General features: G+C 37.4%; 1 protein-coding gene across 1 annotated transcript; it reads left to right on the top strand.

Moving 5' to 3' along the window:
- Nucleotides 1-376: 376 nt before the first annotated feature.
- Nucleotides 377-23,712, top strand: LOC104616091 (neurobeachin-like; the record flags this gene model as incomplete). The annotated part of the gene is made up of 7 exons (XM_010285212.1): nt 377-448; nt 2,611-2,766; nt 3,682-3,852; nt 14,808-14,909; nt 18,777-18,973; nt 19,702-19,853; nt 21,931-23,712. Coding segments are annotated over 7 exons (941 nt in total), but the record flags the coding sequence as incomplete, so codon positions are not given.
- Between the last annotated feature and the right edge of the window lie 787 nt (nt 23,713-24,499).

Raw genomic sequence — 24,499 nt, 5'->3', positions numbered from 1 at the left:
ACCTTAATGATTCTGTGATTCTGTGATTAATCCAATTATTTTTCTTTTCTGTGCTATTATAAGGTCTCACCCAGTCTCACCCAGTGCTCAAATGTAAAAAAAAAAATCTGTTACAGTATTTTAAAGTAGTTAATGAATGTTTGTGGCTGCAGAAATCATGATGAAATTAGTGCTCATACATTTATAGTTACTGTTACATAACTGAAGAATTAACAAATGCATATTTGCATAGCACAGAGGAAGGATAAAAGATTCATAGAACAAGTAATAGCAAGAAGTTACTTTTTTAAAGATATAATAATACTATAATGCAGTTTTAAACCTAGAATTTAGACAACAAGGTTGCTGTGTGCCTTATTCTTCCTTTCATGCGTAGGCCTTCGGGGAGCCCCAGGATATTCTTTGGATCAAGCCCATCACCTTCCAATTGAAATGGATCCATTGATTGGTATGTCAAGATGAAAATGTAGCAATATATTTGAAAACAGCATTTTCAAGAATTATTGATTAAGCTGTATTTGTATATTATGCTTCATTTAACACATAGGATAGGAAAATATTTATTGTTGTCAGTCCTGGAGAACTAAAAGCATTAGCTATTGATGCTGCATGAATTACATGAGTGCTATTTGTTATTAACATCACCAGCCATTGGTATTTAAGAAACAACCAATTAAGTCAGTTACATTGTCAGCCCATATCTATAATTCTGTTCTCTTATCAGGTCACATTAGTAAATAAAATGTGAGGGTCTGGTAGAGTTCACGTATTTTCATTTCTTACAGCCAGCACTGTGTATATCAGTGCAGGTGTAGATCCATTTCTTCTCATTCAGTTTATAATTTAAATTGTTTTATTTTACTAAATTAACAAAAACTAGATTTTAAATCAATGCATGATTGTATTGTTTAAATCCAAAAATATTTGAGCAAGTGAACTATTTTGAGAAACAACATCCGCTAAACTGCTAGAGAGATTGCGGGACTTGTATTCCGAATGGGCATTATCTCTGTTTAATTGCAGCTATTTGCTTTGCGGTTGTTTGTTTATTTTTTTGCAGTAGGCATAATTTTGAGACAGAATTTGGTGATAGGGAAGGTTCTTAGAGACAATTTTGCAGCATTGGTGAGAAAAATAATGCATTTTTAAACATCTCCAGATGAAAAGTTCCTTTTTTGCCTGTGTCAATATTTGCGGTTGAAAGATTTATATAGAAGTACCTCAGGAGAGTTAGCTTTCTCATTCTGAAAGCTTCATTTGCTCATATAATGACAATGTTTTTTTCTTCAGATTTTCCTCTCAAAAGCTAGGGCACAACTATTGTGCCCACCTGTTCTAGAAATTTGAGTAATTTGTTATTCATTATCTGTCAGTGGATGGACACAGAGGGTCTGGTAATTTAAATATGTATTCTTGGAATGTTTATAAACATGGTATTAACTTTTACAAGCAAATTTAAATTAGAGTTTTGTTTTTTGGTTGAGTCTCTCCTTTCATGCAGTTGTGACCAATTTAAGTAGAATAACCGAAAATAGGGGCAAAAGAAATTTCAGAATATTATCTGCACTAAGCAGCTTTCCTACTTTAGGAGAAATGTGTCTCTCTGAGTGAGTTTTACCTCACCTAACTTCAATTAGCTGAAGTTAGTTGTCAAGATTCCCTCCATAGCTACTGTGGAAAGAGAAACCATCCTCTGGAGTTGTCTAGCACTTGGACAGCTATTACAGTGTCAGATGACTTGCCATGTGAAGCGATGTCTCTCTCTCCAGTGAGTATGGAGGGAGTGCAGATAATTAACTGAGATTATATACTGAATTTTTAAAAGGTTTATATTAGGTGAGAGGGAACACACCTTTACTGTATTGCCAAATCTTGTCTGTTGTGTCACAGGAAGAGCATTTTAGCTGGATACTCCCAGTCCTTCCCAACAGCTCTGTTTGACAGTCGGGGTGGTAGGATTCCGCACGAACCATTCCCTTTTCCTCTGTCTGGGGGAATTTCCAGGTGGCATTGCCTCTTTTAACATAACTGCCCATGGCCTGGCTCCCTGCTTGAGGAGTAGATAATAAGACAGTGTTGAAAAAGCACATTAGATTTGAGTAGCTTCATTTGTTAAATCCTTACATCTTTGATCTGGTTAAGTGTCTGCAAGTATGGGAGATGTCAAGGTCACACAATACAAGCTGGAATATTTTCTGTAGGAGAGATACCAGCCAGCAAGAATTGACTTTCTGCAGTGTTGTTAGCGTTGACTTGCAGTTTTAAATGGACTTCCATCGCTTTCCCCTAGTTCAGCTTGGTTTTGGAGAGTAGTTCAGCAGAGCACTTGAAACATTACCACATATTATGCAGCGTATTAGGCAGTTTATAGGAAATTGTCATCTCCTGTAAAATCTTTTGTCTTATTCAAAGGGAAACCAGAAATCTCACAATAATTTTGTATTTCTGACACCCATATAGACAGCTCTAAATGTTCATATTCAAAATGCTTACTCAACAACAAATTCACAGTTCATTGAAAGTTAAATATATTCATTTTCTCCTGTAAGTGGATGACAGGAAGGTGTTGGAATGGCTTACTTGTAAAATGTGTTTTGCATCTCGTTACAGCCAATAACTCTGGTGTGAACAAACGGCAGATCACAGACCTTGTGGATCAGAGCATCCAGATCAATGCACATTGCTTCGTGGTCACAGCAGATAATCGCTACATTCTAATCTGTGGTTTCTGGGACAAGAGCTTTCGAGTTTATTCTACGGAAACAGGTGATTCTAAATACAACTCCCTGTTTCTTCTTAGGTCACAGGGTGGATGGTTGTCTTAATACTACTCTACCTAATGCCTGTGTTGACCCATCAATAAATGATAAAGGGCAGTTTATAAAATCCTTCATTATTGTTTGAGCTTAATAGCTTTCAGATGCTTTTTTTTTTGGAAGATGAAGGATGTAAGAGGAAATGGAAAGGCATACAATTTTGTTAGTGGTAACTTTTGAGGACCATAGTTACATTCAGGGAATTGATCATGTCAAAAGGATCAACCAAAATTTTGGTTACAGTATTTTCATGGCTGTGTTGTTTCTATCTCTATTTATTTTGTGTAATAAGGAAGTAGGTTGCATAGCCTACTACCAGTAACCAATATTTTGTTTCTTTGTCTGATTGCTTAGTCTAATATAATTCAGTATATTGCTAAAAACTGATTGCGATAACAGAAAGAAGGAGGTGATGATCATAGTAAACCTTAGTTTGACATTAACATAGAATGAATATACACTTTTAATATAATAATGTAGCACCGTTATGGAAAAGTTCATGTGCTCTCTTATGCATATCATTAATGAAATTCACAAATACTGTTCTAACACCATTGCTTAAATACTGATGGAGCAGTAACTCCACTTAATATTCAGTGACTGCAGCACTGACTTGATTTTCAGAGATAAGGGTTAGGCTACAGATTGAAACAGAGCACATCCCTCAATAGGAACATAAAAAGAGAAAAAAAGTTTTATCTTTGTGATCTTTTAATCTTGTTGTACCATGCAGTGAACTCTAATTAAGGGACATGAGGCAAAAATTACATTTGAACTGAATATTTGTTAATGCTTTAGTTAATAATTTCTAAATGCTGCGAGTACTTAAAAAACCTGAATTTGTATCACTTTGCACTCCCACCAGGAAAATTAACTCAGATTGTGTTTGGCCACTGGGATGTCGTGACTTGCCTTGCCAGATCAGAGTCCTATATCGGTGGTGATTGCTACATCGTGTCTGGGTCCCGTGACGCTACATTATTGCTTTGGTACTGGAGTGGCCGACATCATATTATAGGTGACAATCCAAATAGCAGTAAGTATCCTGTAAAAAGCACCTTCCTGAGAGGTCGTCTGTCACCCCTTTTCATTTTTAGCATTCCTTCTGTCAGCTTCAGCAGGTATTACCAAATATATCGATTACTTCACTTACAGGTTGAAAGTTGGTGTAAGAAGAGCACCACATGCTAAGCAATTCATTGAGTACTAGCCAAAAAAATGTTTAAACAGTCTGTGCGTGGTAACAGATAATAGTATGGGAGTAATTCTTAAATTCATAATTGCCTTTATCACTTACAGCACCATGTCATCATAAACTAGAACAAGATGGTTATGGCCTTTAAGTGACAGGATGTATATCACTTTATTTTGACTTCCCTTTCTCCAGAAATATTTTTTAGCATTTTAACTTACTCCTTTTTTGCTACAGCATGCTATATCAGCTGCTTGCCTTTTCAAAAAAAGAACGTCTCACATGCCATGGAATTAAATAGTCTCTCTGAGAAAGGTCTTTCTATAGCAAGCAAACCTTTGGAGAGGGAATGTGGCTGAATAAAAATAGGAAAGATAAAATGTCAGGAAGCAGTTACATTTCATTTGCAGGGGACTAACTATCAGTGCTTTGCAGAGTGAAGGGGACACAATAATAATAATATTAATTTATGTAAGAAGGCACTTAAAGTGCACTGTGAATTTACAAGGTCCCTTCGCCCAAGACAGAAATGTGACCACAGCTAAAGACAAAAGCAACTTTTATCCATATGCAGGATTTGTTTTGTACAACACTAAATCCATTTCATTTAGAGCAGTTTCTGAATTCCAATGATTATTTTCAGCATGAGGATATTGCCTCTTTAGATAAACATGGAAGAATCCATCACTATCAGTTTTGATCTCTGGTTCAAGTACTGACTGGAGGCAGTTGCAGACCTGCCAGTTACAGACATCTAAGTGAAAGTATTTCTTAACTGAATGTCTAGTAAAAAAGTATTTTATTTGCTACTAAGTAAATATTTTGTTTAATTTTGCAGAAGCAGATTTTTTTATTGTGTTTTAATTTTCTTCCATTTGTCTATAAGCAGGGCAAAGGGGAGACAGATAAAAACCTCACTTTCTCACCTGACCTTCTTTTGCTTTTATAAAAGAGAGAGAATGGAAAGGGAAAAAAACCAAAATCATTTTCCCATAACAAATGTCTCTAATTTATATGTATATTCCAGGGCTTTTTTAACACTTAATTCACAGATAGGGAGAAATTTAGTCTAAAAGAGGTATTTCATGCCAGGGCACTCTGTTTAGCTTGATGCCATCTTGCTTCTTTGAACACCCGTGTGATTCATATCAAGTATTAGTAATTTCTATGCTAAGTCAGAAAAAAATAAGAGCTTGCACCTTTCATTAAAGAAAAAATGTAAGATATTTCCTTCTTTTGAATATACGGGGCTTGCCTTGCCATTAGCATCTCCCTACTGGCTGATACAAACTGCTCCAATTCTTTTGAAGATAGATTTATTTTAGTTCTGATACCTTGTCATCATCATGAACATATCTGAATGCAATAAAGTGGTACTTTCTGGAATCTCAGGTTTAGTATCTTAGCTGTGTAACTTTGGAAGTCACTGCCTTGGAGATCTGTAATTCTCTGAAAAGAAAGGATACCAGCTGGCTGGCAGAAAGCAGTGAAAACAAAAATGAATTGTATGATTTGCTCTCTGTCTCTACCTCTATATGGATAAAGTGTTGTTTTGCTGAAGAAAAGGCCTTATAGTCAGATTAACGGGAGACTGTGCTGCAGATAGTCATGTCCAGGCAAATGTAATCTTCCAGGCACAGGTAGCAGAATTGAGGAAGATTATTTACCCAAGTCCACTGTGAAAGCTTCCAAATATATTGATCAGATTTCTTACTACTCATGTTGAAGACATGTTGAAGATTCATTCTGAGGAAGAGTGATATCATCACTATTATTGCTATCTCTGCTCATTGGATCAAAGTTACCATGGATGTGCTAATTATGTACTATTACTGTACTATAACCAGAACTTCATGTGTTGTAAACATATCCTTATTAACAGCTACTCTGACTTTTCATGAACTTTTCCGTATTTCCTTTATCAATAAGGATAAATCACAAGTGATTATACGCCTGAAGGACCTTCTGCCTTTTAAAAAGTCTACAATTACTAAATCTCTCTGCTGAAGTAATGACTACTAGATCTGTTCCCTACCATAAACAGACATGATAGTTGTTGTATGACTGATTCCCTGTATACTGATTTTCAGGAGTAAAGCCTTCTCAATGATCCTTACAAAAATATATTTGAAGTTTTACCACCAAAAGTGGTAAAAAAGTGAAGTTAAAGCCACCAAAACAGTAAAGAAGTATTTCCTAATCTACTCTTTTTCTATACTTACTGCTAGAAGATTAGGATTTACCTTGTAGGAAAAATGAAAGTGAGATGTTCAATGTAGGTCAAATCCAATTAGTTAACATCTTTAGAATGAATTTCCAGAAAGATGTAGATGATATTTTCAGGGGAAAAAGGGGGATTAGTTTTTTTAAAAGCTGTCATCTGGAGACACAGATAAGGTATTTTATACCAAAGACTGTAAGAAGGTGAAGAATTCAAAGAAAAATGTCAGGTATAGTAATTACCTGGGTTAGATGCTTGACTTTATAATGATCTTTTAAGCTGAAAGACAGTTAATTATCAATTTCAGCTTCAATTCATCCAATTACCAAAAGGAACTTTAGTTGTTTCAGAAAATGTAATCCTAAACAGTTCATGTAATTTAAAATTTATATAGAAAACTGTAGATAACATTGCATTAGAAAATATAGCAATCACAATCATTTATTGTGAAATACTCTGAAGCAAAAGGTTGTCAGAATAAACTCCATATCGATTTTGCTAAAATTCCATATTCCAGAATCCATAAGTTAGATAAAATCTTTACTAAACAACACGCATGTCTATAACCTAACCTGTCAGACTTGTGTAGAGCCTTCTGCTAAAATAACTGTGTAGGCACATCCTCAGAGGGTGACCTCAGCTGTGTCTGTGGGAAATATTGAACCAGCTCTGGTTTAAAGAGGAGAATGGAGAAAAATTGTGTCTTGCATAAAACTCTTGCAAGTGGCTGCTCCAGCTAAGTAGTTCAAAACTTGCCTATGAGAGCATGGTGAGCTTTATTTTATAATTTAAAAATAATTTTTCCAATCAATGCATTTATTGTTATCACTTTTATTCTGCAATAAGTATCAAAAAAGAGTTTCTTCGACAGTTTGCACTTGTCACGATTTCTTGACACTTCTCACAATTGCTGAAGTGTTACCAGATTTTAAATACAATGTTTTCCATGGAGTAGCTTTCAAAAACAGCTTGTAAAAAACCCTCTGGTTAGCATATTTGTTCAGGAAGTGAGTGATCAAGTTCTTGGTCCCTAGAGACTGCAGGAATTCACAGAATCACAGAATCATTAAGGTTGGAAAAGACCTTTAAGATCATCAAATCCAACCATCAACCCAAAACCACCATGCCCACTGAACCATGTCCCAAAGTGCCACGTCTACACGTTTTTTGAATAGTACCAGAGATGGTGACTCCACCACCTCCCTGGGCAGCCTTTTCCAATGTTTGACCACTCTCTCCATAAAAAAATTTTTTCCTAATATCGATTCTAAACCTCCCCTGATGCAACTTGAGGCGATTTCCTCTCATCCTATCACTTGTTACTTGGGAGAAGAGACCAACACCCACCTCACCACAACCCCCTTTTAGGTAATTGTAGAGAGTAATGAGGTCTCCCCTCAGCCTCCTCTTCTCCAGACTAAGCAAGCCCAGTTCCCTCAGCCACTCCTCATAAGACTTGTGCTCCAGACCCCTCACCAGCTTCAATTCAGACCCACATTCCCCTATTCACAAGAATATGCTGATTATCAGGCTATAAATTAATGTGGGAGGGGCTCCCTGTGAACCTCCATCTTTGGTGGAAAGCAAAATTCTTTTCTCTGCTCTTGTTTATGGATCTTATGTGACATGATGATTGGATAGCAATGGAGAAAAATCAAGAAATCAGGAACATAAACTGCATACCTTCATTAGGGAAAATCTTCTCCCTACTTGTACTTTCTCTAGTCCAACAAAAGTTGGTTTCATGGCTATGTAATGGCTGAGCTCCAATAGTGGTGATAGAAAATGTCCTTTTCTAGCCTAGACTAGAGGCAGGTGCCTGGGGATGTTCCTGGAAAGTGGGAGATGTGGCATGAATTCCTTTAGGCTGAAGGGCAGCTGAATGCAGTTTTTTAATCTATGTTTGAGCCTCCCCTTATTTCTTTATCCTTGCCTAGCTCAGTATCACCTTTGGGAAAAATGATGAGCTGAACGAAGCTTAGTCGTCTTGCCAGGGTCAGATACCAAATTCTAAGCCAAAATTGCCCAGCTGAAATAGGTAATCTGAATCTGCACCTTATTAAGTTGATGACCATATTATATACATCTGCTGCAGTTAAGAGAACTGTGAAAGGAATCTGTTTTTCTTAGGAAGACATGGCACATGCAGAGGACATAGTTTGCTTATATTAATCCTTTGAAGTGATCTGGCAAATGTAAATCTTTGCAGTTCTAAGAGATTGAATAGAAAAATTATCGTAATGGAGTTTGACAATTTGTGTTTTGATTCTTTTTCTCTTATGAGATATAGGGTTTTGTTTTATCTGAGCGCTAATTTGTATACAAATTTCTTCTCACTTAACAACTGTATTAGTCATCGCAGAAAGGAGCAAGGAAAGTACATGATATGCCCTGGAGTTCAACATGTATCCTTACAATTGTTTTATTTTTATATTTTATGATTGCTTTATTGAATGTCTCTTTCAAACAAGTGACTTTCAAAATGTGAATTATCTCTGAGTCTTTGAACAGATACCAAAGCAAATGATAGTATTGCAGAAAAGTGAGGGACAGATGCTTTCATCTGAAACAGACACAAATTCAGAAACTAATTTGGAAGTGATAAAAATTAATTTGCACACTTTAATTGGAATCAGACTCCTGCATGAAAGAAAGGAAGGGTAGGCAGCTTGTGCTAAAAGCTGATTGAATTTTTTGTCAGGTAAGTATGTTGGACTTGGCCGCTTATCCTCTTGAGCCTCTCTGTGCAATATATTACATTCACCCTCTGACTGGTGTTCTTTAAAAGGATCAATGCTATTCCTGTTTTGTCCCTAGAGCCTGAAATTTCATTGATCTTGGGACTTGACATTTCTCATTACTTATTGTAGCTTCCAAGAGGATGGTCACAAGAGGTGTGAGAGTTAACTCTGCTTTTTCTAATGGGAACTGTGCTGACCGTTGGAAAATATTCTGTCTATCAGCCCTAAGCTGGGTCTGTTTAGCATTATAACATAAGCGTCAGAGGTGCTAATAATTCGTCTTGTCCCAGTGAGTGTATTCTGTATATATCTGAGAGGGTAAGCGCTACCATAAAGGATCTTTGTCAAGTTAACCTGCACTTTTTTTAAAGTCTGTCACGAAGTATACTTTTATGTATTCCTTTTACATAACATTTTTTGGAAACAATTTAAAATTGTGAACATCACAGGTTTTGTGAGTTTGTATCTTACCAGAGTAGTTATTCTGAACTCAGAATATTCACTTATTCTTCTATATCCCTCTACATTTTAATACCGTATAACATGCCCTAGTTTAACCTTGAAGGGACAGCAGTTTAAAAATAGCCACCAGTGTGTTCTGTACCAAGTAGACTGGACGGCTGTCTGAAGGTCCTGTGCCAGCGTGTTGGCACATGTGCAATCTGCTTTGCCTGTTTAAAGAGTCAATATGATACTTGTATGTTTGTACAATTTAGGTATTAATTTTTAAAATGCGGTTGTTCTGTTCTGCCAGCGTAGAAGCTCTTTGAAAAGTAATGTGTAAATTTTATTGGCACCATCTCTGCTCTGGTAGAGATCTGGTAGCCAAAGACATCTCGCTCCTAAGACTGACACACAAAGGTAAAGGAGCCAATAATACACCTGAACTAATGCAGTTGGATCTAGCGTTGTATCAACAGATGTCTGTGCCCGTGCGTTGCTGCGTACCCCGTGGGAGCCGTACAGTGCAGGGCGGCTCAGCAACTTGCCAAAGTTCCCAAAACAATTTAGTGGAAGAAATAGGAGGAGAAGTTGCAAATCCTTACTCTCCTCTCCTCCACTGTATTTTTTCCTTTTGGGGTCTGTATAGGTGCAAGGTACCTGAAAGTCCACTCACCTGGGTGAATTGTTTGTAGATACATACAATGCTGCTCACGTTCCCCAGCAAATAAACCAATTCTGCTAGAGGTGAGAATATTTTGAGTACATGAGTATTTTTCTGTCAGCAATCTTTCCCTCATTTTGTGGACATTGTTATTGGCTGTTTCCTAGTTTGAAATATTCCTGTTTATTGGTCATAGCCTTATCTTTTCATCAAACTCCAGGATGTTTTTTTCTGACAGTAAAAATTCAAGAAGTCTATTACATTTTCACTTCCATGAAAGCCATAGTATTTTCTAAGATTTTTTTCTGATGAGTATCCCTCAAAAGTACTAACAGTAAAGTAAATAGTAAATTATTTTCAACAAATAATTCAGCTATAGCCTTGTACTTGTTTCCGTCAAAGTCAGAGATGAAATGGAAGCTGGAATTTGCCTTGTGCTCTCATGTTTCTTTATACAGAAGACTCCTAGATGTTTCCCCATAGCAATCTGTACATAATTCCTGGAAAGGACAATATGAGAAAAATAGTAACAGTCTGTTCTCTTTCTTCTTCTTTTTCCTTACCGTGCGAGAGCACCATTTGTTCCAGAAGAACCTTACAATAGTATTAAGCATTATATTTTTTCAGAGAGAACGGGAGATGTATTTTATTTTAGATTTTGTAGAAAAACTTACTTGTTTGGAAATACAACACAGATTATTACCTTTTTTCCTTCTGCCCTCTAGTAATTCAGTTCAAAGGTGCTCCTTTGGGGAAATTACACGGAGTTTACAGTGATGGTATCTCAGTTCATAGGTAGGATATTTTCACCTGCAATTCCCTCAGAGCTGCAGCCTATGACCTCTGGCTGCATCTATCAGTGGTGATGTGACAGTGACAGAATATTTTTCTAGATTTTGAATGATTCCTGGAGCTCACAACTTCTGTCCTTAGCAATAAAAAGTAATATGATTGAGGTTCTCTTCCCATACCACAGTTTTTCCTGTAGAAAGTATCACTGAATATTTTTTTCTTTGAGCCCTAAGGGGAAAAATCCCATTTTCAATTACTGTCAGACTGTTACTCCTAATAATGATATTCTGTTATTAATTTGTATTTACTGAAAAACCGAACTCAAAGATCTATATTTCAGGGCAGTTGTTTCTTATAAGCATTTTCCTTTATAAATCAAAAAGTCAATTAAATATGATCATTTTACATACTCTGATATTTTACAGTTTCATATTATATTGTTTTCCTAAGAAACAGTGAGGAAAATATCCTTTTGAAAATTGCATTCTTTCTTTTCCCTTAAAAAATTTCTAACCATCTGATAATTTCAGTCATTCACCCTTCTGATGACACTACTGTATATGCCTCTCTAATCAGAGACTAAGCCAAGATGACCCTTGAGCATAATTCCTCTTTTTTCCAAGAGGACCTACAGAAGAAAAAAAAAAACCAACAAAACCAAAAACCAACTGGAAAATTCTGAATTTAGTTGAATGGCATTTTCTTTCACTTTTCTGTTATGCACTTGGAGAAAAGAAAACCTCAAAAGGCGATGGGGTTCTCAACAGCAACATTGATGGGGAAATTATAAAAATTTAAATCTCAGATATAGCTAATCTTTGATGAGAAACACAAAGCATCTTTCTCTGTTTCTTCCAACATCCATCCTTCCCTAGCAGTAAAGCCTGGTTTTCAGTTCATATCTTCAGTTTCCAGACCAGAAAGATCCCTTGCTGGCTAGATTAAAGATTGGGAAACTAGGATTCATTAAGGTAGCTCTTTTCATTAGAGAGAGGAAAGTGTTAATGTGTCTGTACAATGCAATGATAAGACCAGGTATCTGGTAGCTTGACCCAGCCTGTACTGTTGAGTCCAAAACTGAAGCCTGTAAATCCATGGTTGGTAGTTCTTAGCTGGTTCAGAAAGATAGTAATTAGTATTAAAATTTTGATGACAGGAGACATTAGGGTTTGGCAAGAAATACTGTAGATGCATGCTAAATTTTCAAGAACTATTGTTATATACAGTTCTGGCTACCCAAATTTTAAGAAAGAAGGTGGACTAGACAGGCACAGAAATGGGTTGCTACAATGACTAAAAAATGTCAAGCCTGTCACTTCAAAGGAGTTTATAAGAGTTTGGTTTCTTTAATAGAGTGAAAAGGAAAGACTGAGAGGGATGATTTATTCTGTAAGTACATGAGTAGGGAAAACACAAGAGAGAGAGAAGACCTGAAGCTAGACAGTGCTGACACACGAACAAAAAGATACAAGGTAGACAGGAAGAAATTCAGAATGAAAATCAGAATATTTCTCTCCTTTAGAGTAGGAAAGGAAAGGTCTGGAACATCCTTCCAAGTCACATACCCAGATAGACATTTCATTGATTTGTTAACAGGTTTATATGATGTGAGTATCCGCAATAAAAAAGACTAAATTCATTGACCCACAAAAGTCTATCCAAGCCTCCAATCTTGCAGAAACCCGTGCAATAATGCTTAGCTACTCGGGTAGTTCCATTTCTAATTGGTTTTAGTTTTTAAATGTTTTTCCAGTTAGGAAACTGCATTTTATTGCGGGGTTGAAATGTGTGCAACCATTCAGCCATTGGACCTTGCTGTGCCAGTAGCTACAAGATAAATTTCTGGACTATCGGACATCTTGTATGCCTGTGACTCCCAGCTACAGCGGTCAAGTCACTGCTTTGCTGCTTGTGCAGTGAAGAGAGAGAACACTTTAAACTCTGTGCAGCCTCCTGTCTTTATATCAGTTGTGTGACCCTCCTTTAAGCTCATTTCTGTAAATGTGGGTACAAGACTTTAATCTTTCTGGTCTACAATGGCAAGATATTTCACCCTATTCTAGGGTATTGCATTGAAAGTTAATGTTGAAGGAGTTTTCCTTTCTGGCTCCATATATCCTTCTCTGTCTCACTGCCTTCCCGAACACAACCTCCTCTCCAGTGACCAGAGCTTGTGCTTGCCCAGGAGCTGTCAATCTTCCACCTGGCTGCATTCAAAATAAATAAAATAAATAAAACACAATTGCTACCTCTTTATTTACCTAGGCAATGCAGAGAATGTTAGAATAATTACTTTCACTCTGCATTATACATTTGCCGATGAATCTTTGCATGAGTTTTATATACAACCGTATCTTACCATATCTATGCTGTAGATAACATTATTGGTTAGTATTTATACTAAGAATCAATTCCCATCTCCTGACTGATATTTCCAATATCCTGATATGTAGCTCATAGCAGATACCTTTATATGGACAAAAAAAATTTAAGAACCAACTTCTGTGCCATCCATGTTCATAGAATCATAGAATTTTTGGGTTGGAAGGGACTGTTGTGTGGAGGGGACTCCATGTTGCCCACAGTCAGTTCTGTATAAAACAGGTTTAAATCAAAACATTGTGTTACTAAGACAAATACCTTGGAAAAAAAAACATGAAGGCCATTTTAACATAGCCATCTTTATCCTGTCATCCTGTCAAAAACAGCTAAGATGCTTGCTTGACAAGACTCCCATTCCAGAACAGCATGGTGACTGGCATTAATGAGATTTTTGCTTCCAATTCTTTGTTGACAGAACTAGGGATTAACCATTTTGTTATTTTGCATAGGATTAATGTTACAGTAATTCATCTGTCATTCCCCAGGTCATTTCTTTTATCCTTTTTATGTATTTGAACTACACTGGCAGAGCTCCAGTCCTTTGGAATTTCCCAATTTTCTATATTTCATTTGTACAAAGTAAATATAACTAGATGAAACCTGTGTTATCTAGCAAGCTGCTAATTTTTTCTTACAGATTCACTTTCTTTGCCTGGCAAAACAGTATCAAGTACTGAGCAATTCCTTACTGTGCACAGGAGTTTCACTGTTAAGATATTGTCATCGGTTATTATTAGAAACAACAGAAATGTTGCTATTTGTCATATATCGTCCATAAATGCCGCTTGTTTGAACCCCAAATAGCATACATTTCACTTCTGAATATAAAAAATAAATATTTATGGAGTAATCTGTCCTACTCTTTAATAAATTAAATATGATAAAAATGGCATAGGTATCCATATTGGTATATATAAAATGATGTATACCCATAACCATTTTTAGGTATAACTTTAATCTATAAGCATTCAATGTGTCTCTGAATCAATAATGTCTATGCAACAGTAGTATCTTTCTAGTACAGTGCTGTTCCTCCTCTCTTCTTTTCCTACCCCCAGTTTCATGAAACAAATTATGATCATTAGTATAGGAATATCCTCAATTCATGCTACTCTTCAGGTTCCTAGCAGAAGTCAAGACACATATGTTCAACAGCAGACCTTTACATTACAGCTGCTTTTAATACCACCACACTTCGTGTTCTTTATCTGAAATACACATTTTCAGTATTTTTAGGTCATAAAACAATGAAATATTGTTATCAATTGTGTATTGTAAACAGCACACAGTCCATAATTTCTAAACCAAAGAAGTTTGCTTTTCGTTCATATATGAATTAATGCACTGGGAAGCTGTGCTTATGAAAGTTTATGATATCTGAATGTATTTTGCTCAGAAACCTAAGTATGAGATATTTAAGCACACTGCACCTCTCTCTGATGCTTACTGATTTAAGGCAAATTACAGCAAAGTCCTTCTGTTGATAAAACAGGTCTGGTTTGGCATTCTTCTGTTGTTTCCTGTTTTTGTTTTTCTTCTTGTGTTTTTTTTTTCACAGGTGATTATCCAGCTCCTCGCGCTGTTCTAACTGGTCATGACCATGAAGTTGTCTGCGTGTCGGTCTGTGCAGAGCTGGGACTTGTTATCAGTGGTGCTAAAGGTCAGGAATGTTTTTATGATTTAAGTCTTAACATTTTTAAAGCCTTTTTTTAGTGGTACTTCTCAGTCTTCCCTCAAGCCACATGTACTTTAATTATCCAAAGTCCCCTCTGCTAAGATGGGTTGTAATTCTGGGGGAATCTGCAGCAGTTTACTCTGAACGTTATTACTTACTATCTGGACTTACAAGGTTTAAACACAAATTAAGTTCATCGTTCCTTCCAACCATCAGCCTGTGCTGATGATTCCCAGATCCCCCCGGATCTGGAAGAGTAGTTGGTAGAAACTTATACATAATTCATAATGGCATCTACTGATTTTGAAGAAACGTGTTGATAGACACCTGTATTTACAGGAGGGCCAGCTCCAAGTTCTCCACCCTGATCAGAAATGAATAGCAGTTTGTAGGTCTGACCTCAGTCTCCTCAGCAAGGGAAGCAGGGTCAATTTGCTTGGGTTTGGAGCTGTGGACAGCATTTCATCCAGTAGGTTTTTTTTTTGTAGTGGATTCCAAATAATGAGGAGTTTGCAGGCCTGTTATTACCTCTCTTCTATTAAATTTTTTGAGCCATCTGTTCACACTTTCTCCCTGTTACTTGTCTACGGAATCCATAGTATCCAACAATTGCTAATACAAATGTTCAAAATACCTTTCCAAACTTGCAGCGGTCTCTGTAAAACTGGTAATCAATGTAAATAAAGCACCCATCTCAGTGAGTGTTTGCTTCACCTTTCCTTATTCTGTTTCTCCTTCATTTGTTCCATTTTACTTGTTCTTCCCACCTTCTCCTTTTCCCCATAATTCCATGTCAACTTTTCTTCCCCCACTGCCCTCCGTTGTCCAGCTTCTTTTCTTAATTTGACAAACTGCATGTCTTTTTCTCTTTTCCTTTCCTACTTGCCTCCCCCTCCTCCCCTTCCCTCTTACTTTCTTTTGTGCTACATTCTCCCTTCTTATTTTCTTTCTTTACATTACCCTTGACCTTCCTTAAGGTTCTTCTTCCTTATGTGTCTTCCTATCTCATTTCCACTCCACTTCTACATCCAGCTACTTGCTTTCTCTGTCTACAGTGATGCCAGTTTTATTCAATCCCATGGATATCCTTGTACTCCTTTATAAAAGGTTTGCTGCTTCTCAGGGTAAGAAGGATGTGATGTGTGTTCTGCCCACTTTTGCTGAGCTCCTGGGTTACTGTCTTTTATACTGCCTTGGAGCTCAACATTTATTTTCAAAGTTGAGTGTGAAACCTTTGAGTAAAGGCATTTTTAACAGGAAATCCTAATGGGTCATTAACTCTTGTAATGACATACTACATAACAGTCCTAGGCAAAGTCAAGACATTTATGAAAAAAATGTACAGTGGTGCAGAACCTAAAGTTTTCCCTTGTACCACTGCTATTTCGTACCTTTTAATGCAGCTTTATACACTCTTACTGCCTTCATACTGCCTTTCCAGTTCTGGAGCCCTCAGCACAGGAAAGATATGGACCTGTTGGAGTGGGTCCAGAGGAGGCCACAGAAATGATCTGCGGGTTGGCACACCTCCCCTGTGAGGACAGGCTGGGGTAGTAGGGGTTGCTCAGCCTGGAGAAGAGAAGGCTCCAGGGAGACCTTGTTGCAGCCTTCCAGTACTTAAAGGGGGCTTATAAGAAAGATGGGGACAGACTTTTTAGCTGGACCTGTTGCCATAGGACAAGGGGTAACAGTTTTAAACTAAAAGACGGTAGATTTAGAAGATATAAGGAAGAATTTCTTTTTCACTATGAGTGTGGTGAACCACTGGCACAGGTTGCCCAGAGAGGTGGTAGATGCCCCATCCCTGGAAACATTCCAGGTCAGGTTGGACGGGGCTCTGAGCAACCTGCTCTAGTCAAAGACGTCCCTGCTCACTGTAGGGGGGTTGGACTAGATGGTCTTTAAAGGTCCCTTCCGACCCAAACTATTCTATGATTCTAATAGTGTATCCTTTCCAACTATCTATCTGCAAATTTCCTCTTATTAAAGTAGCTGACATCTGTACTCAGTTACCTTCTGCTTCATTAAGTATGAGATGCTTTGGTAACATACAATTTTTTAGAGGGAAAGGCTGCTGGAGGACCAAAGACATTTACATCAAAACCAGAATATGTTTGTAATTGATCAAGAGAAATGGAGGCCCCATCTGTCCCCTGAGTTACTCTTCTCATTTCTTCCTCCTCAAACTCTAGTCCATGTATAAATGCACAGAGAAAACGCCCTTTTTGTCGCTGTTTTCCAGCAGATGCCTGTTTTAAATCTTGTTCTGTTTCTGTCCTTTCCAGTCCTTTCCAGTTTCTTAGATTGCATTTCATGGCAGTGCTGCCTTGCCTTGCCGTCCTGCCTGAGCACTGCCTGTGCTCCCTCGTGGGGCGGCTGTGCCCCTGGAGCTGGCCGTGGCACTGCAATTACACACACAGCACTTGAGAACCTGCGGAGGCAGCGGGACAGCACATACAGGACTCCTCTGAGAAAAATCCTGTGGTTGATGTTTGCGTGTTCTTATCCAACAACCCCAAAAAAGAGCAGTCTGTATGTCATTACAGTAACATCCTAAATCAGGTTTTCTTTGTGCCTTTTTGTGTCCATGACCACCCAGCTATGAAGGTATTACATGTTTTGAAAAATCTTTTGAAAAATCTAACATGGTAATTATTCTAAAGGTGGAGGCATCACTTCTTACAACATTCTGGCACTTCACTATTTCCAAAGCTGAAACTCAAGTATTTGAGAAAATAAATTAATTCCATTGCAGTTTTATCCCATGGACCCAGCCAGGCTTGCAGTCTCTCTGCATAAGGCTTTATGCAAACACAAATAAAGACCCGTACCAGAGGGGCTGCAGATGAAGGCACTGCTGCTGTGATTCATTCTTCCTGGGAAACCCAGCTGCTGTGTGAATTTCAGAGAAGTTAGAAGGGCTTAACCTGAGGTGGCTGAGTCTGCCAGTATGAATTTACTTTCAGGGTCATAAGCCAGCTGTATAAGGAAGAGATTACTGTGCTGTCCAGGAGTACCCTGTGATTCATAAAAGAAAACATTTAGTATTTGCCGTGACTCATTACATTTATCACAGAAGAGACTTCTTAGCAGGAATATGGATCTCACTTTCAAAAGAGCTTTTCTCCTAGATCTCGAAATGGAAATAGCCTAGTTTTGCACCTTAAAATGTACATTGTAGGTTTCATAGCTGTTTTTTTCTTTCATCAGCAGTAATTAGAAGACATTAAAATCTCATATTAAAGTCTCTCTGGAGTAAATGCAGTTATAGCGTGGTCTTCTAAAAGCTCTTGTAGTCCAGATATCATAGTAACTCTGTTGGCTGTCAGATGATCCCCATTGTAAAAACAATTCAGGAATGAAATCTATGCATACAACATATTCAGTGGGGGAGAAGACCTACAGGAACTGCCATTGTCTATAGGAGAAATATGCAGTGATACGATTATGTGCCCCCTGGGAGTTGCTCCTACTAGTCACTGATAGGGCCCCATCTGTTTAATGTGAATGGGCAGGCTAAAGAGAGTTCATGTTGGAGGAAAGCAGTAAGACTGAGGCTTCTGAATGCTTGGAAAGAGGAAAGAATATTTTAGAAGATAGATCAATGATCCCACCAGTTTAGGTAAATAATAAACTACCACTTTTAGGCGTGTGGTATCTATTTTCTTACTATACTAACTCTTGCATTTCCTTTTCTGTTGTGTATTTTAAATTCCTTAAGCAAATACTGCATCTCTTTATATCTATGCAGGACTAATGTTATATAAGTGTGTATTATGCATTGCCTTTGTGCACAGCATATATAGTTTGTATAAGCAGCAAATATATGATATATTATGTTTTCATATACAGAAGGTCCTTGTCTGGTACACACAATTACTGGAGATTTGCTGAGAGCCCTGGAAGGAACAGAAAACTGCTTGTATCCTCGCTTAATTTCAGTATCTAGTGAAGGTCACTGCATCATCTACTATGAACGAGGACGGTTCAGCAATTTCAGCATTAATGGCAAACTCTTAGCTCAGATGGAGATCAATGATTCAACCAGGGTAAATTTAAATTGAAACAAACATTTGTTGTGTCTCGCTTTTATTTATTAAAATAAAATTAATTTATTTGCCATGTGGTTTAAAGGAAATCACATATGCAAAATTGCCACCTCCTGTTTAAGTCATATTCAAAGACAGATCCTCTTGTCTCTATCTCCAAATGCAAAAATGCACTTGAGCTTTTCCAGAATAAATAAGAACAAATTGTTTATGATCCCACACAATTCCTGAAATTTTTGTTTGGTATTAAATTTCAGTGGGAAATACGTCTTTAAAACAAAATGCTCTGAAAAGAGTCCATTCTTCATTTATTAGCCAAGACATGAATTCATGCCTTCAGGGCTCTGCTCTGTCACTAGCACTTGAAGCAGCATTAGGAATGCAGATCACTGCTCTGCTTTAGGTGTTTGTGATGGCACTGAGTATTGTAGGACAAACATCAAAATGTTACGTGCTGAACTCAAGTCTTGGAAGATTCAGTTAAAGAGGTTTTTGGGTATATATCATGTTTAAAACCACACAATTGTTTTATTTAAGATTTGGAGATCCAAAATTTGTTGATGTACTTCTGGATTGGGGAGAAAGAAGAGTGGGAGCATTTTTCTTCAAATTTCAAGTGGGCAGAGCAAAAGAAATGCTTTTAAGTTGATTAAATTTTTGTGAAATTTTGGACCTGTTTCCATACAAGCTTGGGTGTGTGCTTGGGTTTTGTCTTTTTTTTCCTAAAGGCCATCCTCCTGAGCAGTGATGGGCAGAACCTGGTGACGGGAGGAGACAACGGTGTGGTGGAAGTATGGCAGGCCTGTGACTTCAAACAGCTCTATATTTACCCTGGCTGTGATGCTGGCATAAGAGCTATGGATCTGTCTCATGATCAGAGGTGAGTTTGTCATTAATATCTGTATGTGAATGGTAAAATTTCACAAACTATACATCTCCATGAGCTTTAAGGTACGAATTTATGATATGTGGTCGTAAACAGGGTATGGTACAAACCCGTTACCCCAGCTGCTATCTTGTTGCTTTATCTGACTCAGCATTTTTTCTGATTCTTAGTCTCACAGCACAAGCGCTTAACATTAAGGTGAGGTCTTATATCATTGAAGTAAGTAAGCCAGAGGCTCAGCTAGAAAATACGGGTAAAATTACATTAACTCAAGAACATAGGAATAGTCAGACTGGATTGCAGGGCAATAGTGCCTATTAACCAATGCCTTAAAACCAATTACAAAAGTTTGCGGTACATTTCTGATTCTCAGCTATGCAAAGCTTGAGAAATTCTTGGGGTTGTATCTAGACTATAATGTGTAATGTTATCAGTGGATCTATCCACAAGGAATGAGTGTGGTCCTTTCCTTTGACCTCCTTGAGCAATGGAGATGCAATGTACAAGCCTAGATTTTTGCAGTCCCTGCTGTGGCACCAAAAAAGCACCCTGTAAATGTAAAAGATATATGAACCTGGTCCCTCAGTCTTCTATTGTAATGTGATTATAATATAATATAAGCCTATATGTTGCATTTATGCAGGGTTATGAGTGGATTCGCATGCATCAGTCATATTTCTTATGAATATGCAAACTCGTGACATGCAATTGGTAGGGTATAAAAAAAACCATACAGCATTCATTTCAGTTTATTTTTCTCACACTTTTCAGCATTCCTATGCTATGTACTCATTTTGTAACGTTACAAAAACACCTATAAACAAAATATGTACTTAATATACTCATGTAAAACTTGAAACAAGTTTTTTTTGTCTCAAACTTAGTCTAATTGAAACTAACTTACTGGAAAAGGCCTGTTTGCTCTATTCGCTTCTGGAGCTTTGACTGTCTATGCATACAGTACTGTACTCTGTTTGAAGAGATTAATTTATACTGCAAAAAATTTCACCTAGACTATTTTCTCTATCTGTTATTGTAATACCAGGCTGGGAAGCCTCAGCTGTGCAAAGTGCTTTTAAGTACCTGCTTAACTTTAGTCACATAATTAAGCAGAGAACTGCTTTTGTATGGTTTGATAGAAGTGGTGATAGATATCTAATCCATTTTTAAAACTCAGCTACCAGAATCAGAGGATATGTGATAATTGGAAAATCACCTCAACTATTGCCACCAGAACAACGTAAATACGGGGCTACATTTCAACATGAAGCTTTTTAGGAGTGCCAAGGTGTGATCAGTTTATGATTAAGGGATCAGCTCAGTTGTCTTCACAGAGGCATCTCATTCTGTCCAGGTCCTGTGTCCCAGCTTCCAGCCAGCATAGACGTGTCAGACATCCTGAGGCACCTCCAGCGGCACGAGGTGCCTAAAATGAGGTAGCAGGGTTCTAAACCACCTGACTGAAGGTGTTTTGGCATAGGTGTCTTCACGTGAGCTACAGGAATAAGCTCCTGTAATAACCATGGCGATTTACTTGCTACAGCCTGTGGAGTCTAGAGGACAATTAAGCTCACCCTAAAGTACATCTACCCAGTGACCTGTAGAGAGTTGGTCTCAAGCTGCACTGAGGGTACTGATTAGGGCCTAATTCAGTTCCCTATCCATAGCCAGTTGGTATTGTCTGAGATACCTCGGGGGTCTGAGGTACATACCTGGGATAGCACGTATGACAAATGACCTAGTGAAGACCCATACACTTCTGGAGAGGCAGCTGGAGGCAAGGCAGGATATGCAGGAGCATCTCAAATGGCATGATGCTTTTACCTGTGTGAAGGTGACTTGAACGGACCTCTAGATCTCCCTTGATGATAATGGGAACATGGAAATTTTGCTCATATGTCGACACCTAAATGTAGCATCTCCATCGCAAACTGAATCCCACCCATGAACTTAATCTTCAGGTAGTGTTGCAAAAAGTGTGTTGCTCTTTTAGCTTTTTTACTGTTTATGGTAAACCATTGCTTGAGACGGTAAAGAGGATTAACAGGACCATCTTTTCTTTCTCTTTCAGAACTCTGATTACTGGCATGGCTTCTGGCAGCATTGTAGCTTTTAATATAGATTTTAACCGGTGGCATTATGAACATCAGAACAGATACTGAAGTGGAATGAAGAACTGAAAGCCCAGGTAAAGCTGAGAGCACAAGTGCTGCAATGAAAGGTGTAGTCTCTGGTGGAAAAACACGTCTGCATTGACCTCCGTTGTACATTCCATTACACCCAGCAATAGCTGTACATTGTAGTCAGCAACCATTTTACTTTGTGTGTTTTTTCACAACTGAACACCAGCTGCTGAAAAGCAAGCTTGTATCATGTAAATTATATGAATTAGGAGATGTTTTGGTAATTATTTCATATATCTTTGTTTATTGAGAAAAGGTAGTAGGATGCGCCACAAGAGACTTTTGAAAATTCTGGGGAACCTTGTGTCCAGTTATTTCAATGTTTAGGCTTTGAACCTAACATGCATCCCATCTCCAGCCTCTTTTCAAGCTGAGATAAAAAAAATACGTTTGATACTTTGTACATCAGATGCACATCTTAACTTTAAAGGGATACTTTTGTAAAAGTAAAACCTTGTATAAAGAACAAAACTGTTTCTTAATTTTATTGTGGAGTTACAACTTGCATGTACTTTAAACCTGATGTCTTGAAGGAATAGGTGCATTCACACAAATCAAACTGGAGATCTGCCTAAGGGTACAGCTTGTGTTAAAGGGTTGAATTTGGGCGCAGACAGTAATTTTGACCTTTCCACCAACACATCTTTTTCACTTTTTGAATCTAAACTTTACCCCTCTTAAGTGGAGTTCTGCTCATGAAGCATCTGGATAAAAAGCCATCATTTGCCATATTTATACTTATACAATAGAAATTAAATTCCTCCTTTTTACATTCAAAGACTAGACAGAAAGGGAGCAAAGAGGGAAGTTGAGTTTAATGCTTTGTAATGCTTAATGACTCCCAATACAGACAAAGCGCTATACTTCTGGATTATTAACATTTGGCATACAAATCATGGGCAAGAGATCCCCCAGCGATTTTTCCCCTTATTTTTCCTCTGAGCAGCTTGGTTTATTTGACAGCCTTAGCTTCATTGTAAAGGTGACTGAGGTTATTCTTTTTGGTTCTTCTGAAAATCTCACCTGAAGCCACTCAGACTAAGGCACTTCATGTTTTACAATACTGTAATGATAACTATCAGAATAATTTTCTGCACATTGTACTGATCAAATTACACACCCAGGGGTATATACACTTTAATTCATGTTTCTTCTTTGTATATTTGGTGACTGTATTGTCATAGATGTACATATTGTGTCGGTAGGGCTATGAGGCATGTAACAGGAATGTAATTTTCTCAGAATTTACACTCACTTGCAGTCATTTATTTAAAAAGATAATGGATTCTTTGTATTGGCACTTTGCACCAGAAACATATCATTATTTATTGATGTGATTACTTATTTGTTATCCACCTTGTATTAGTAAGTTTAGCACTGAATTTCCTTCTTCATTGTTGTTTGTATTTATAAGATTCTGAAATCATGGGGATCAACGTAATGATTAAGTTATTCATCACCCGTCTGTAAGCAATATCTTGAGTTTGTAGCTTAGAATTGGGAGACTATTGAACATCTGGAAGACAAGTTCATTTCATCTTGAGATCATGGTGAAATATTTTGGATATATAAATTCCTTAAGCTATTGTAACCATGTTTTATTGCAAAGATGTAAAATATGCCAGATGTGTGTGAGTTGGAAATCAAAAAGAAAAATAAAATATGCAAAGAATTCAGTGATTGTTTTTCATTTCAATGAACTTTTCATCAAAACATTCACATTATCATTAGGAGCAAACAATTATTTTAAGACATCCTTTCTTATATGCTATGTATATGCCAAAAATCATGCATGCGTGGGTGGTTGTATTTCCTGGGGTCTCTGGAAATAAAACAGAGGTTACAGAGTGTGTTTTGCAACTCTTTTGATTGTCAGTACATGAAGAGAAGCTACTAAAGATACTTTGATCAGCAGAAGTGAAAAATCAAAGACTTTAAGGAATATTTAGGATCCTTGTGAACAGGCAATAATCTTGTATAAAAGACCTTGCAGAAAGCAAAGATCTGCTGAGAGGCACTTTGGGTATCTCTCAATATCTGATAAGATGGAATTAACTTCATCTTATTTTGTGCATTGAAAATTAGACATCTACACTCCCTGCATAGCACAACAAACCAGGTGGGATAAATTGCCTTTTGGAAATGCTGAGGTTCCTACAAAGATTATAGCAATTAAGTGGAGATATAGAAATCTAAATGTCATGTGTCTAATTTAAGGTAGCAATTGTAAGCAAAATACTGTCCTCATAATTAGAAAACTCATGATTGACTAAAAATCAGAACAACAGCCAACACTTCGTTGCCTCACTCATTGCCTTTCCATTTAGAAGGATTGTTCTTTAAACAATTATCAAAAGGAACAAAAGCCAATATTTGAGAACCTTATTAGATATCTGCTAAAATGTACACTGTATTCTATTTATAACAATCAGCTTTTGAAGTAGATAACCTAACTTG

This window comes from Phaethon lepturus, unplaced genomic scaffold (genome assembly GCF_000687285.1).
Source record: "Phaethon lepturus isolate BGI_N335 unplaced genomic scaffold, ASM68728v1 scaffold48584, whole genome shotgun sequence".
In the NCBI taxonomy this organism is placed as follows: domain Eukaryota; kingdom Metazoa; phylum Chordata; class Aves; order Phaethontiformes; family Phaethontidae; genus Phaethon; species Phaethon lepturus.
This window is presented reverse-complemented; position numbering and strand designations above follow the sequence as displayed.